This window comes from Hevea brasiliensis, chromosome 7 (assembly GCF_030052815.1).
Source record: "Hevea brasiliensis isolate MT/VB/25A 57/8 chromosome 7, ASM3005281v1, whole genome shotgun sequence".
Taxonomy (NCBI): Eukaryota; Viridiplantae; Streptophyta; class Magnoliopsida; order Malpighiales; family Euphorbiaceae; genus Hevea; species Hevea brasiliensis.
In genome coordinates, this window is record NC_079499.1 from 7,349,420 (window position 1) to 7,364,869 (window position 15,450).

Consider the following 15,450-nt stretch of genomic DNA (forward strand, 5'->3'; position numbering starts at 1 on the left):
CAATTGGTGTTTGGCCAATTGGACATGAAACTAGGCTTATAATGGCACATTTTTGCTGAAGAAACCATGCCCAAAAGACCAAAGCAAAAGGGTCAAAACTCAGCCACAATCCGGAACCCTGAAACTGCCTCTGCAGAATTTGACCAAATAAGTCACTGTAGATTTGGTCAATTGGTCTGAAATTTTTACAGCAACAAGTTAAGACATAGACAAACAACTTTCATGAAGGAACCTACCCCAAATTATGGCCAGAACCCATTCAACCAAGTGACTCAAATCACTGTTCATGCACTGTAGATATGGTAAAATTCTGCAGACTGCATTCCGGGCAGCTTGGGTTTTTGAGCCATATCTGGAGCTACAAAACTCCAAATGGAGTGATTCAAAAAAGGAAATTCAACTAGACAAAATAAGGAACAACTTTCATGTTTTATATTTCTTCAAATTCCAACAGTAACAGTGTCCAATGGAACAGTGAAGTTAGGGCACCAAAACTGAAATTTTCTGCTAGTGTGGGTTACACTTTGAAATTGCAAAAACACTTAATGCCAACAAGTTTTAAACACCAAATGTGGTATGTTGGGAGTGCCAAAGTTGATGTACACATTTTTATGCTAAAAGTCAACATTTTTGTTGACCAATGATGAATAGTAACACCAAAAAAGTTGAAATTCACAAATTGACAAAGTTAAGAGTTTCAAATGCCCTAGTATACCTAACAAGATTGGTTTGGATAGTTTGGCATGCCAATAGGGTTCAGTTAGCAGTACTGCACATGGCAAAAATGCCATTCTGTGATTTCATGGCTTTTAGCCATTCTGACTTTGCATTGAGACTTGGCCTTGTGCCTGATATCATTTACACTTGTTAGCCGCTCATGCACACCGGAGATGCATATGTGACCGATGGTGTGACGCCCGAGGTACTAGGTACCCAAAGTGCGGTTACCCGTTATCCATCCGATGCCTAGTGTAGGTTACTCGGGCAACCAAATGAATGAAAATGAGCAATGCAGGAGAAATAAATGAATGGATATACAAATACATGACAAACAAAACATGTACATGCAATACATATTTATATCTGTCATTTCTTGTTATTTTATTATTGCACCACTAAGCATTATTGCTTAGCGCGTTGCTTTTGCCACGCGTAGGTACTGGAGACCCCGATCGTGAGCCCAGAGACCACGATCGGGTGAGGCCATCCGACAGCTTCGATTGTCTGTGTCACCTCGTCACCTGCAGTGCATTGGTAGGACACTAGATGCCATTTTGTCATCTTGTAATTAACTTTTTATTTTCTCATATGTATTTAGGATTTATGTAACGTATTTTGAGGTTCATGTAAATAATAAAGATTTATGGTCATGTATGGTATTAATTTGAGTATTTAATGGTTGTTTATATATGAGAACCCTGAGAAAGGGATGTTTTGATAAATGAAAAGGTTGTTGAGACCTGAAATTGACAAATTATTGAGATATTGATATTGAGTTTTGTTGATAATGTTGGAGTTGAGTATGAATGAAATTGTATATTGGAAGTGTTTTTAACAGGTTCCGAAGAACTGTTTTCTCCATTTTTAGCCGGTACTCCGCCGGATTTTCCTTAAAATTTTCGGAACCTCAAATGAATAATACTTTTGATAAATGGTTAAAAACAAATCATATTTCATAAATTAACTTCAAAAGCATGACACAAATTAAGTAAGGTATATTGGAGTATGCCAGTACACCGTGTGGCATTACTTATTCGGGTATACTGTACACGAGTAAGGGGTGTCACAGAGTGTCTATGTGACCATAAGTTTTATAGAATCATAATCAGGCTAATTATTTTGTAAAATAATGAATGTTGCGCGTCTATAATATACATATCTGAAAGATGAATATAATAGAAATATGGATAGTAAAATGTATGCTTTATGTTGCAATAATGGATAAGGTTAGCAATGATCATATCCTCTAGAGAAAAGTGTATCTAACATAACTAAGAATAAAATGAGAGAATGTCGATTTAAATTAGCTTGGTCATGTCCAATGTAAAGAGTTAAATACTTCTATATAAAAATGTGATACATTAATGGTGTAAAGAGTGAGGAATAATTGGGAGATCTAAAATGACATAGAGAAAAAATAGTATAAAAAATTTACAATTATTAAGTATTGCTATAAAATTTATTTAAACAAATTTGAATGATGAAAATTAATTCATATAATTAATCTAACTAGTTCGGAATTAAGATTTTAATGGTAGTATTTAGAATTTTAAATTTAAATCACAATTAAAGTTTAATAATAATAATAATAATAATAATAATAATAATAATAATAATAATAATAATAATAATAATAACAATAATAATATAGATTTTTTTTTTGAAAAAAAAATTTTCATTGTAAGACAAGGTGGACATCTTATCATTAAGGTAAGATAATTATTTTAAACTTTTAATATCATTAGAGGAAGAAAAATTAATATTAATGAGGTTGAAATTTTGATGCCCACTTTTAATATAATGTGAGCTTATCATGAAATTAAAAAATTATTCACACTCAAATAATTATAAATTCATGAATATAATAATATTAATTTTTATATAAAATAAAATTATTATTAATAAAAATACATTAAATTATTAAAAAAATAAACACAATAAATAAATTTAATGGAAATTTAATTTTGTTTAATTTTTATTTTTTATCGTTAAAAAAAATTAACATGCAAATTAAAGAAAAGTAATTAAAAAAAAGGATAAATTTATAAATTTAAAATTAAGAGTGAAATATTAATTAAAGAAATGGATAGGATCCGCGGGCACATTCGCCATTGTGGATCCGGCACCGTGGGCAAGAGCATGGATTAATGAAAGCTAATTTGAATTATAGTGTCGAAAGATTTGAAAAAAGGGAAGGTCACTTCACAAAGTGGCAGTTGGGGGACAGATTAGTAATTATTTGAATTTGGAAGCGACAATAAAGTCCTTAGGAATGGAATATCATCACTGTGTATTAGATATAAAGAATAAAAAGAAGGGGACAAATTGGTCATTATTTGAATTCTTTGAAACTCTGACAGCTCCCACCCCGTCCCCTCCAAACTGAACTCACACACACAGAGAAGCTTAAAGAAACATCAAAACACACTGTTATTAGAGAGAGATAGGGAGCAGAAAAGGAAGAAATTCTCTGGTTGAGAAAGCTAAAACGTAAGGAAGGAGAGGAAGAGGAACAAATCTTTCTCTCTTTCTTTCTAGTTTTGATTAGAACAAGAATTGAATCAGGTTTAAATTTGAAGAAAAAGCAAGTAAAATGTCAGGTTACGTTGGGATTCTTGTATCGGATCCATCGCTCCAAAACCAGTTCACTCAGGTCGAGCTTCGCAGCTTAAAATCTCATGTAAGTTTGCTATGGAAACTTCAAATCAAATCTCTCTTGTTTTTGATCTGTTACGGTTTTTTTTTTCTCCCTCTTTTGTAATCTTTGCTTTTGTTTGTCAAAATGAAGTTTATGAGCATGAGAAGGGAGAGTGGGAAGCTTACGCTCAGAGACTTGGCTTCAAGGATGTCCAGGTTGAAGGTAGTGGGAGAGAATCTCACAGAGGAAGAAAGAGCTTCATTTATTCAAGATTTGTATCAAAATCTAGACGATGAGGTTGATTTAGAGTTCTTTTTGAAGGTGATCAACTTTTGCTCTATTTTCAGATTCTTGTTTCTGTGTGAGACAGATGACTGTAGATTTTTTTTTTAAGCTGTTTAACGCGTAAATCACAGATCTTGAATCTGCAATTTCCTTTTATCTGGTGTTTATTGATTTGAATAGTTTGTGTATGCGATGGATTGCAAGCTATTAAATCCTACATTGGCTGCTTGGAAATGAAGGGAAGAACAGAATTATATGCTTGGATCTTCAATCTATTGGTATTTGGTGGTCAAGCAGAAAGCAAGCTTATTGCTTGTACCTGTATCCATATTTGTTTTGTATATTTCGGTTTCATGAGAAGTAGCAATCACAACATAAGGTTCTCTGGAGAAGTTCCAACCAATCAATTTTGGGTTTGAAAGTGGCTTTTTTTTCTTTGTAAAATATTTCTTTAACAAATTTGGAACATGATTTTCCCGTGAAAAATGATCAGTGAAATTAATGGGTCAAGCAGGATATCATGCCTTGTGTAGCCTTCAGAAATAAAGCTTATTTTTAGTGTGACGTTAAAGTGGAATTTGTAATCACTGCAGGTATATTTGAAACTTCATGCACATGCAAGTGCAAGAACAGGAAGTGTTGCAAAGAACTCATCTGCATTCCTTAAAGCCGCCACCACTACATTGCTTCACACCATCAGTGAACCCGAGAAGGCATCCTATGTTGCTCATATCAATAACTACCTAGGAGAAGATCAATTCTTAAAGAAATACCTCCCTATTGATCCTTCGACCAATGATCTCTTTGAGATTGCAAAGGATGGAGTCCTCCTTTGGTATTATGCTTTAATCTCATTATGTTGTTCTTTTTGATTTTGCAGGTTTTTAGATGGTAGGCATTAGAATTTGAAGTATTCTTCTTTGATACAGCAAGCTTATCAATGTGGCAGTGCCTGGAACAATTGATGAAAGGGCTATTAATACGAAGAGAGTACTCAATCCATGGGAAAGGAATGAAAACCATACACTCTGTCTTAACTCTGCTAAGGCTATTGGATGTACTGTTGTCAATATTGGAACCCAAGACTTCATTGAAGGAAGGGTATGTGGACATGGAATTCTGTATTTACTTCATCCTTTACTTGGATTATATGTTGAGTTCAATCAGTTAATGCTCATGATTTTGTGTGAAGTAGTTTTAATTAACTGTGATCAATGATAATAATATCCTAATTGGTTTCAATTTCAGCGCCATCTTGTGCTTGGATTGATTTCTCAAATCATTAAGGTAAGATCTCAAGGATCTTGCCATAAATTTGAATTTGATGATATTCTATAGAGTTTGAATTTTTGTGCTCATAAATAGCTAATAATGAAAGCGTTGTAATCAATGCAGAATTTAAACTGTTAGGTGTTTACACAATGTGTTAGTTGATGACAGTATGGTATATAGTGTCATTTTTTACTTATATCTTCTTCTATGATTGTTTCTTTAAAGGATTTTTACCTTTATAACTCAGTGGTTGTGATGTTTTAGATACAACTCTTGGCTGACCTCAATCTGAAGAAAACACCTCAGTTGGTGGAGTTGGTTGATGACAGTAAGGTATATAGTGTTCTTTTTCACTTATATCTTCTTCAATGATTGGTTCTTTTAAAGGAGTTTTACCTTTATATATTTCCCTATGCAAATAGGATGTGGAAGAGTTGATGAGTCTACCACCAGAGAAGATCTTATTAAGGTGGATGAATTTCCAGTTGAAGAAAGCTGGATACAAGAAAATAGTCACAAATTTCTCTTCTGATGTGAAGGTAGAACAGAGCCAAGTTTTGATCATGAATAATTTCATAAGTTTACATCTCTGACCAATTTTTGTTCATTCTGATCTGCCAAAACTTTTGTATAACTTTAAGGCACTGCAATATGATTGTGTTCTTGAAAAGACGAGTTGGCCTCTCAAAGTTACTGACAGGTTTAGTGGTTGGTGTTATGGAATCTTTACGCTCAAAATATGCTCGAGATTTTTTAGCGCATAGTATGAACTGACTGGAATTTTTCTTTTGAAAATCATTTGAGCTATAAATGATACTTTAATTTACACTCTGGAAACCTGATATGCTAATAATTCTTAATGTTTAAGTCAGGATTACCAAAATTTTTATAATGATGTACTCAACCCAAATGACTTTTGATGTTTGACTTGTAGGTTTACTGTCTCCTGCAATTGATTTAGAGACTAAAATCCAATGGTCAGTTTGTTGACCATAGAAACTGACACTTGATCAAATTAGATATCACTATCATATGAACAGAACACGTCTTTTATAATGATCATTGATTTATCTCATAGTTGCAGTGCATTTAACCCTGATTTTGGTTTCATTACAGAAGTAATAGCTTCAGCTATCTTTGCTTGAGATTTGCACCTAGGCTACAATATCCATTCTTTTTCCTCTTTTCTTCTCTTGAAGAAATTCTGACATATTCAATATTTATATAACAATTTAACATGTCTTACTTTGTGTGGTCATTTTTTTTAATGTTTACTTGATATACATATCATCTAATGAGTTATTAATCTAAAGTAGCAATTATTATCTTCAGATTCATGCTCGTTATTAATCTAACGTAGCAAGTATTATCTTCAGATTCATGCTCGTTGCATCTAACTTCAATAATGTATTACCATTTGTCTTCCTTCACTGATGCTAATGGAACTGACTAGTAAATTTCTTCCAGATTTGTTATGTCAACTGTAAAGAAACATTATAAACAAACCACAATGTTTTGCGTCGATGGCAGGGTGTAATGATAATGATTGTGTACTTTCTGATACATATGCTTAGGGTTATGCTGGTGTTTAACTAGAGGATATGCTACCTGCAGGATGCGGAGGCTTATGCTCACCTTCTAAACGTCCTTGCACCAGAGTATAGTAATCCATCTACATTGACCATGAAAAGTCATCTAGAAAGAGCAAAGTTAGTTCTTGAGCATGCAGATAGGATGGGTTGCAAGAGATATTTAACTGCAAAGGACATTGTTGAAGGTTCACCAAATCTCAACCTTGCCTTTGTTGCACATATTTTCCAGCATAGGTGAGAGTTCACCCTTTCTCAAGCAATGGATTTCATGCAAAACGGTCATAGTTCGTTTACAAAAATTGATGGGTTCCTTCCACTTTTCTGTCTAAAGATTAAAGATAAAAAAAGCTAATTACCTATTTTTGCCCGCAGGAATGGGCTGTCTACCCAAACTAAACAGATATCTTTTCTCGAGACATTGCCTGATGACACACAAATCTCTAGAGAGGAAAGAGCATTTCGATTTTGGATGAATAGTCTTGGGAATTCAACCTATATTGACAATGTCTTCGAAGATCTCAGGAATGGGTCAGTATTAGCCTATGGAGTTTTTTTTTTCAATCATTGACACTTTCTATCATGGTGCTTTATCCAAATCCTTTGAACATAAATACATTTAACTCACCTATGATTTTGTGTCATAGAAAAAAGTTTCATTGGCTTTATAATAGCTAAAAAGTTGATCGAATTCTTTCAGTTTCATTTTCGATCTGATACTGAAATGAATTCTCTGTTGCTCCGCAGGTGGGTACTTCTGGAGACCCTTGACAAGGTGTCACCGGGGATTGTTAATTGGAAGATTGCAAATAAGCCTCCAATCAAGTTGCCATTCAGAAAAGTAGAAAACTGCAACCAAGTTGTAAAAATAGGAAAGCAGTTAAAATTTTCCCTGGTTAACATTGCTGGAAATGACATTGTGCAAGGAAATAAAAAATTAATATTGGGTATGTTCTTCACTCAACAAGGACCATTATTCAACTACAGCATTTATGCTGAATTCTACTGTACTTCGGTTAATGTTTTGGTCAATTCTTAAACTTTGCATCAAAGTTGCTCTGGTGGTCTTATCAGACTTGAACTAATGTTTGCAATTCTGTTTAGCTTATCTGTGGCAGTTGATGAGATATAACATCCTCCAACTTCTAAAGAATTTGAGATTCCACTCTCATGGAAAGGAAATCACTGATGCTGATATTTTAAAATGGGCCAACACCAAAGTGCGCGATGCAGGAAGTCAAAGTAGCATGGACAGTTTTAAGGTATGATTCTGTAGCATAGAAAACGCATTCTACACTAACGTGACAGCATTTTTGACTACTGGAGTTGATTACACAAACATACAAATGAATACTGTCTGTGAAGTCTTGTGTGACAATTACTTAAATTGCAAACTGTGTATTTTCTTGAGTAGAAGAACAGGATTCTTCCATGATACAACTGTTGTTCTAATTTTTTCAGTTTAGCAACTGTTTATCCTACAAGTCATCAAGTATGACGGTGAAGTCTTTTTCCAGTCGTGCTTAGGCATGTTTTGACTTTTAGTATGACGTTCCAACAATGAATCAAAAGAGAACTAGGGCAGCATATGATAAATTGTGCAATATTTTGTGTTTTCTTTCCTTCTCTCCTAGGCTACATGAACAACGCAGACTGCAAGATACGATAATCTAGGATACTATCAAGTCTGAACTTTAATTACCTGAATTTTACAGGATAAAAGTTTGTCAGATGGCATTTTTTTCCTTGATCTTCTCAGTGCTGTTCAGCCCAGAGCAGTAAATTGGAGTCTTGTCACAAAAGGAGTAACTGGTATTTGTTCTCTTCTAATATCATGCGACTGAAGTTTCCGTGTGATCTTGACTACTATTTCTACTAATACCACATTTTAGATAATTTTCTTAGTTCGTATATTATTTATTATATTCTTTTCCACTAAACTTGAGAGCAATGCAGATGAGGAGAAAAAGATGAATGCCACCTACATCATAAGTATAGCAAGAAAGCTAGGATGCTCAATATTTTTGCTTCCTGAAGACATAACAGAGGTACTTGTCCATTAACAACATTTTGCATTGTATTCTGTTTATTGTGATATCCGATCCGCATCCACAGCCTTTTTGAACCTAAACATGGGTGGATGATGAGTGTTTTGATTTATTTATCATTGAAGACATTATTTGTCCATTTTGATGCCATTTTATGACTGAAACGTCTCAGGGGACGTCTTCTAATTCTTGCCAACATGTCCTACTCGCCTAGTGGCACTTGAGCTTCAGAAAGATATTTCCTATAATTCTTATTCGTTTCTGAAATGAACCATGAACTTCAATATGGTGTTAAAATTTTTTCAGGTGAATCAGAAGATGATCCTTACGTTGACAGCAAGCATCAAGTACTGGTTCTTGAAACAACCTGTTGAAGAGAAGCCAAACGGAACTTCAGATAGTGAGACCACCATCTCAATTTCAACAGTGGATGATTCAGCCTCAGAATCATCGTTAGAAGAGAGTGGGAATCTGTAAACAGACCATAAAGTTTATGTATCTTTTTTTTGTTTGAATTAATATGTTAAACTTGATTGCAAAGATGCCTGTATGAATAGGAAATGGAGTGTTTTCAAAGCAAATTTTGCTAAGCAAATGCATATGCGAGTAGTTTTCCTTTATTATTTAGTTTTTATCTGTCAAAACTAGCAATCAAGCTAACCTAACTAAGAAAGTTTAGAAGGGAAGGGAAACTAGAAAGGAACAAGAGGAAGTTTGAGGGAGGCAAATTATACAATACATTGGAAGCATTAAATTTTAGTGCTGTCTCACAAGAAGAATCCATAATTTTGTGTAGGGATGGCATGTACTTCAGAATCACATGATAATTCCTCTAAAAGGGACAGTTTAGCTGAGAGCCACAATCCAGCCTGATGACTAACATTTTGGGCTAGATTTAAAAATAAAAGGTTTTCATCAAAATTGATTTTTAAGGTAAATATAGTTTAATTGTAATATTTAACATTATACTTTTCAGTAGAATTTTAATTTGAAATATATTACATTTCTTACTATCACACATTGTTCATAAAAGTAAACCACTTTTTCCCATAGTTAAAATTATTTTTTAAAATAAACAAAATCATTTTCTTAATGTTAGACAAAAGAAATTGTTATTCATAAGATTCAAATGTTAGTCTCGTTTTAGATAATTTCACTTTTATTATTAAGGTATGGTAATTTTAGTCTTAAAATATTATAATAACTCAATTTTAAATTGTCAGATAGATTAGCTTTAAAATATGGTAAAACTAAATCATTTGATTTTTTTTAAGAGCTTGATTATTGATGTTATTCGGAAATTTTTCTCACGGGTACGAACTTATAAGATGTCACGACCCGATCCTACAGATCAAATCGGCACTAGGACTTGAGTTAACATAAGGTCTCTAAAACCCATAGTAAGTCTAATTATTCATTAGCCCAACCTCGAAACCTATACACAAGCCCAATTTTAAGCAATCAATTGAACAGAGTTCAGTCATAAACTGGACCATGCAAGGAGAGTTTTTAGCTCACCTGACCAGTGATCACAATATACATATATATGAGGAGTTTAGCTCTTCCTCACAATCATGAACAAATCATTATGAAATCAAATGGGAGTCCAACTCTTTCATCCAACAAGCCATCCATCCACACATTTACACATACATAGATTAATAAGTCACAATTCCAAAATAATTAATCTCACAGTCTCAAACTAAATAAAATGGTTTTATATATGTGGAGATTTAAAATTTAAATTTAACAATATAAAATACGGAAATAGTAACTAGTAGACCTACGAGATAGGAAGCAGGTTAAACATAATAATAAGCTCTCTTGTAACCTGAAAAAAAAATAAGGTAAACAGAAGCAAGCGTTCGACTCATAGAGTAAGATATTGATTTTACATATAATTTTTATAACTATTTAGTATTAATGCATTCCTAAGAATAAAATGCAGCATAAATCAACAATTTCAACAATACTCGCAAAAAGAATAATTTGGAGCACTCACACACACCCGTGTGTCACACTAGTATAAATACAATATGGGAGCTGATCTCTTATACAACTCTCTTAATCCAAGGCCTGACAGCGAGATCAACTCGAGTCAGACTTTCTCTTACAATCCAAGTCAAAACCATACTCACCTCAATTTACCACAAAACGATCGGGCCCCAAGCTAGACTAGCTCAAATTGATTTGCCCGTCCTACCCATATCCACCACAATACACCACATGCACGCCAACACACACACAGTACTCCAAATTACCTTAGGCGACATCCACATCAAACTATCAAGTAAAGATACAACAAAAAGTGTGCCTATAGTAGCTAATACATATATTTATAAGTGATGCATAGGCATGCTGTGACATATAATAACAATAGTATTGAAATTGTAAATAAAATCAGTATCTACTCACGGTACTTCACAAGTCACTACGACAGCTGGGCGGAGGAAGAAGGTTGGTCCGGCTCACCTAAATAAATATATTACAAATTGAGCAATATTTATTTAAAATAAAACTTTAAAAGAGTCAAAGACAATTTAGGTTGTGCTGAAAATTTGACAGAATTTTCCATGTACCTAGGACCTACCTAACTTGCAAAAGGGTTCAAATAACACTTCTAAATTATATACCTCAATCCATATCCCATCAACATAATATGGCCCCTCTTGTGCCTGTCAAACCAAACAATAATTACAAATTAAAAAAATTACATTTTAGCCCCTAAAACTAACATTCTGCAAATATCATTCAAACTAGCTCTAAAAATTCTAAAATTTTACCTGCGATCCTTAAAAAGGTTATAAGACCATTACAAAAAGAATTATAATTTTCTAATCACCCATGAATATTTTATAAATTTTTATTCTAAACCTAATTCTCGGTAATTAAGGAAACTTAGAGTTCGGGTTGTTATATAAGACAAGAAAGAATAACCATATGATAATATTTATATTTGCGGTCCTTAATAAGGTTATAAGACCATTGTAAAAAGGATTATAACTTTTTAATCACTAAAGAATATTTTATAAATTTTTATTCTAAACTTGATACTAGGTAATTAAGGAAATTTAGAGTTCGGATTGTTACATAATACAAGAAAGAATAACCAGATGATAACATTTATATGTTAGAGTGCTATTGTATAAATTATTATAAAATATTATATTTATCATTGATTAAATTTAAATCCTCATTCTTAAAAAAAAAAAAACTAAATCCTCATAAAACACTGAGTCAGTGGGTTGGGCAAATGACCTTCCATTGGGCCTCAGCCTACTCTATAGCTTAATAACAGAAGACCAGAATAAGCTGGCCTGGCCTGGCCACAAAATTAATTTCTCTATCAATGCAACCTATTTTCTAGGTTGTTAATGGAGAAAATCATAGTCTTAAATTAATTAATTAAAGAATACTAAAAATAATTTTAAATTATATTTAATTTATTTTAATAGAAAAATTCAAATTAATTAAGAAAAATTCAACGCATCTTTTTAAATTAAAAAATAAATTTTAAATCAATCTCAAACATATTCTAAATTTAAATTGGATCCACACATTTTTAGAAGTAATTATTCAATTTATTTTTTTTAAAAATTTTAAACTTATAAACAAAACCCATAATTAATTATATATTTGTTATAGATTCAGATATTTTGTCTCTTCAGTTTGAGAAGAGATTTTCTCTTTAATAATAATAATAATAATAATAATAATAATAAATCTTGAGTTCACTTGAATCGGAGTAGTTATTATCATATAGACCTATGCATGAGGGCCATTTCAATCAGTGGCTATTATGAATCATCCCCACCAATTATACTAACTGAAATACTCTGATAGTTAGCTAGTTTCCTAAATCAAATTAGGTTTTTTCTTTTTTAAGACATATTATATACTTTCAATGTAATTATATATTTATATTTATATTATAAATATCAATTACATACAATTTAACATTATTTTTCATTTCTGTAATTTTTTAATAATTTTAATTAAAATACATTAAATTACATTATAATTTTTATTTTTAAATGTACGAATATATATATATATATATATATATATATATATATATATATATATATATATATATATATATATAATCCTTTATGTGTGTATCTTGTAATTAAAGAATAGTTAAAAAGTATATTACATTATATATTATGTATTAATAATTAATTTTAAAGATTAAATAATAATTAAGTATGATTTTTCATGAAAATAATCATAAAAAATTATTTGAAGAACCGAAATCCAAACTGAAGCAATACTAAACCGAATCCAAATTGAAATATTAAAGAATCAAATTGAAATTGTATCAAATTTTTAATTTATTCTGATTTTTAGGCAGACCCTAAATGAAAATCAAAACCTCATATCCCTAATTTAAACCATCCTACAAATATTAATTTTTGAAACTATATTAATTTTCTTGATTATTTCACAATAAGGAATTTAAATTTTTATATACTTTTAAAGTTCAATAACGTAAATTTATATTATAATTTTTAAAATTATCATTCATTTTTAGATTTAATTATTTTAAAAACAAAATAATAATAATAATAATAATAATAATCAAACTAAATTTTAATCTAAAATTAATTAAGGTCGACAATCTGAATTCTTTTTCGTCATTCTATTTGAAATTAATTTCATATCAATATTTAAAGGTTATAGATTTTTTTTATATTATTTCCTTTCTCTTCACTTTAAATCTTTTTCTTTTCTTTTTCGATCATTGCACCATTAACTTATCACATTTTTAGAAAGGTATTTGATCTACTTTGCACATAATCAAACTATATTAATCAATAATATCTCATTTTATATTCAATATGTGCTACCTACACAACTTAATAAATTTAATTATTTTTTAATTTTATCTATTATAATATTACTTAAATATTTATTTATTTCGAGTATGTTATATTTTAAATATCTAATAGTCACTCCCATGTATATTTCTTGACTCAACCATTGTTCAATATAGTTTATATTTTACTTTACTAAGAATTCTAAAATCGCATAATATATCTCTAGCATTTTTTTTTTTTAAAATTATCCATCATATTTTGTAATAATAATAAAGGAAATTAGGAGAAATATGGTAGTAGATGATGAAGTGGAGCGTGAGTGAGAAGGCAATAGTAAGAAGTGGTCCAAAACAACTAAAAAGAAAAGAAGCATGTGGATTAATTACGACTCTATTTCTAAAGTTTCCTTAGGCAAAATGCCTTCACCATCTTCTTCTTTTCTAATTTTATATCTAATAACTCCAATGAAGCGTGCGTTTTGATTTTCCTTTTCTTTCTTTCTTTTTTCTTTTCTTTTTTTTTTTTAATTTTTCCTGTCATCAAAAGTTGAAAAACATCAGCATCCACAACCTTTTTTAAAATAATAATAATAATAATAATAATAAATTCTCTTCTTTTTATTTTATAATCATTAATTATAATAAATCTCATGTGAATATCATCGTAATCAATGATCAAAATATATCTATTATATATACAACAATTGTACTGAATAATTTCCCCTTATTTTCCTTCTATGCATTTGCTTTCCTTCCAGGGTTATTCCCAAACGAAGGGTAGGGTAGGGAAAACAAGCTAACAACCCATTGGTGAACCAAAAGCTAGCCATAATTAAGGTCATTGGTCCTCCTTCCTAGCTATTCTCTAGTCCCTTTTTTTTGGTTACCTGCTAGATTAGGCTATGTGGGGAAAACAGAATTATCAACTAAAAGCTTTAAGCTTTCCTTTAATTTTGGGTTGATGCAATTTTGCTTTTGCATTCAATGAGACAATCAAGCTTTAATTAGTGGACATGAAATCAGAAGATAAATACAATTAACTATTATATTCCATAATAATATTTTATTAATTTTTTATTTTTAATACATTTATATTTATAAATAATATTAATTAATTATAATATAATAAATATAAATTTAATATTATATAAATTATTAAAAGACATATCTCTAAAATGCATTAAAAATATATAAAATATTAAAAGAAATTATTATTAGCATAAACTTGCATTAATATCCCAAATAATTAAAAAAATTATAAATAAAAAGCAAAAGTAAAACATAAAAAATATACTTTCATTTAAAAAACTGCTATAAATTCATTTTAAATATAATATTATCAACTAATACATTTTATTATTTTTTGATTTATAATATTTAAAGTTGATTGTAAAAATATTGAGAGTTGGATATGTAATATATATATATATAAAGTAGTGTGGTGTTCCCCCAGTGCTGCCACATAAGATTCTAAAATCATTATATTTATGCCATATAATAATATTTAAAGTAATCAAATTTATCATTATATTTATGCCATATAGCAATATTTAAAATAATCAAATTTTCTCCTGTGTTAAGTGGCAATGCCAAGTGGTCATATTAAATTTAATTTATTGCTAGCAATATTTTCTACTTCCCACATATGCCAATTATATTAAATTGAATTTATTACTAGCAATTTTTTTTTCTTACCTCATTTGTCAATTTTATTGATAGCAATTTTTTTTCCTTATTTAATTTTTAAGTTATAATCCAAATTTAACTTATTACTGTCTAAATACACATAAAAAATATTTTTAATATGCCTAAATACACATATTTTCTTTTTTATCAATATCAAAGTTCAATTTCTTGAGTACAAGAAATTAAAAGAATTATATTATATTCTCTGTGATCCAAATTCTATCATTTGTGAATTGTAATAATTTTTCAGATTTAAAGTAAGGCAAAGAAGTCACTAAAGGCTATGTGTCTTTATTTGGAGGTTGTACCACAAACATATTATTAGATCAGCACTACAATATCAAATTTATAAATCAAACACTAGGAAGATCCATCATAAGATTCACATCAACA

General features: G+C 30.4%; 1 protein-coding gene across 1 annotated transcript; it reads left to right on the plus strand.

The window, feature by feature from the left end:
* Positions 1-3,055: 3,055 nt before the first annotated feature.
* On the plus strand, positions 3,056-9,172 carry LOC110651227 (fimbrin-2). Its single transcript, XM_021806489.2, has 14 exons — positions 3,056-3,400; positions 3,509-3,679; positions 4,237-4,478; positions 4,573-4,744; positions 4,892-4,930; positions 5,180-5,248; positions 5,338-5,454; positions 6,530-6,741; positions 6,880-7,035; positions 7,252-7,451; positions 7,609-7,766; positions 8,220-8,316; positions 8,461-8,552; positions 8,859-9,172. Exons 1-14 carry the CDS (start codon positions 3,314-3,316, stop codon positions 9,027-9,029), a joined length of 1,983 nt encoding a protein of 660 aa, XP_021662181.2. The 5' UTR covers positions 3,056-3,313; the 3' UTR covers positions 9,030-9,172.
* The last annotated feature ends 6,278 nt before the right edge of the window (positions 9,173-15,450 follow it).

What these genes read in the sequence shown, in the direction of transcription:
- LOC110651227 (XM_021806489.2), top strand. Translation starts at nt 3,314, where the DNA reads ATGTCAGGTTACGTTGGGATTCTTGTATCGGATCCATCGCTCCAAAAC. An exon ending in ATTTCTCTTCTGATGTGAAG is followed by an intron (nt 5,455 to 6,529) that starts GTAGAACAGAGC and finishes TGCTACCTGCAG; the next exon opens with GATGCGGAGGCTTATGCTCA. An exon ending in AAATAAAAAATTAATATTGG is followed by an intron (nt 7,452 to 7,608) that starts GTATGTTCTTCA and finishes AATTCTGTTTAG; the next exon opens with CTTATCTGTGGCAGTTGATG.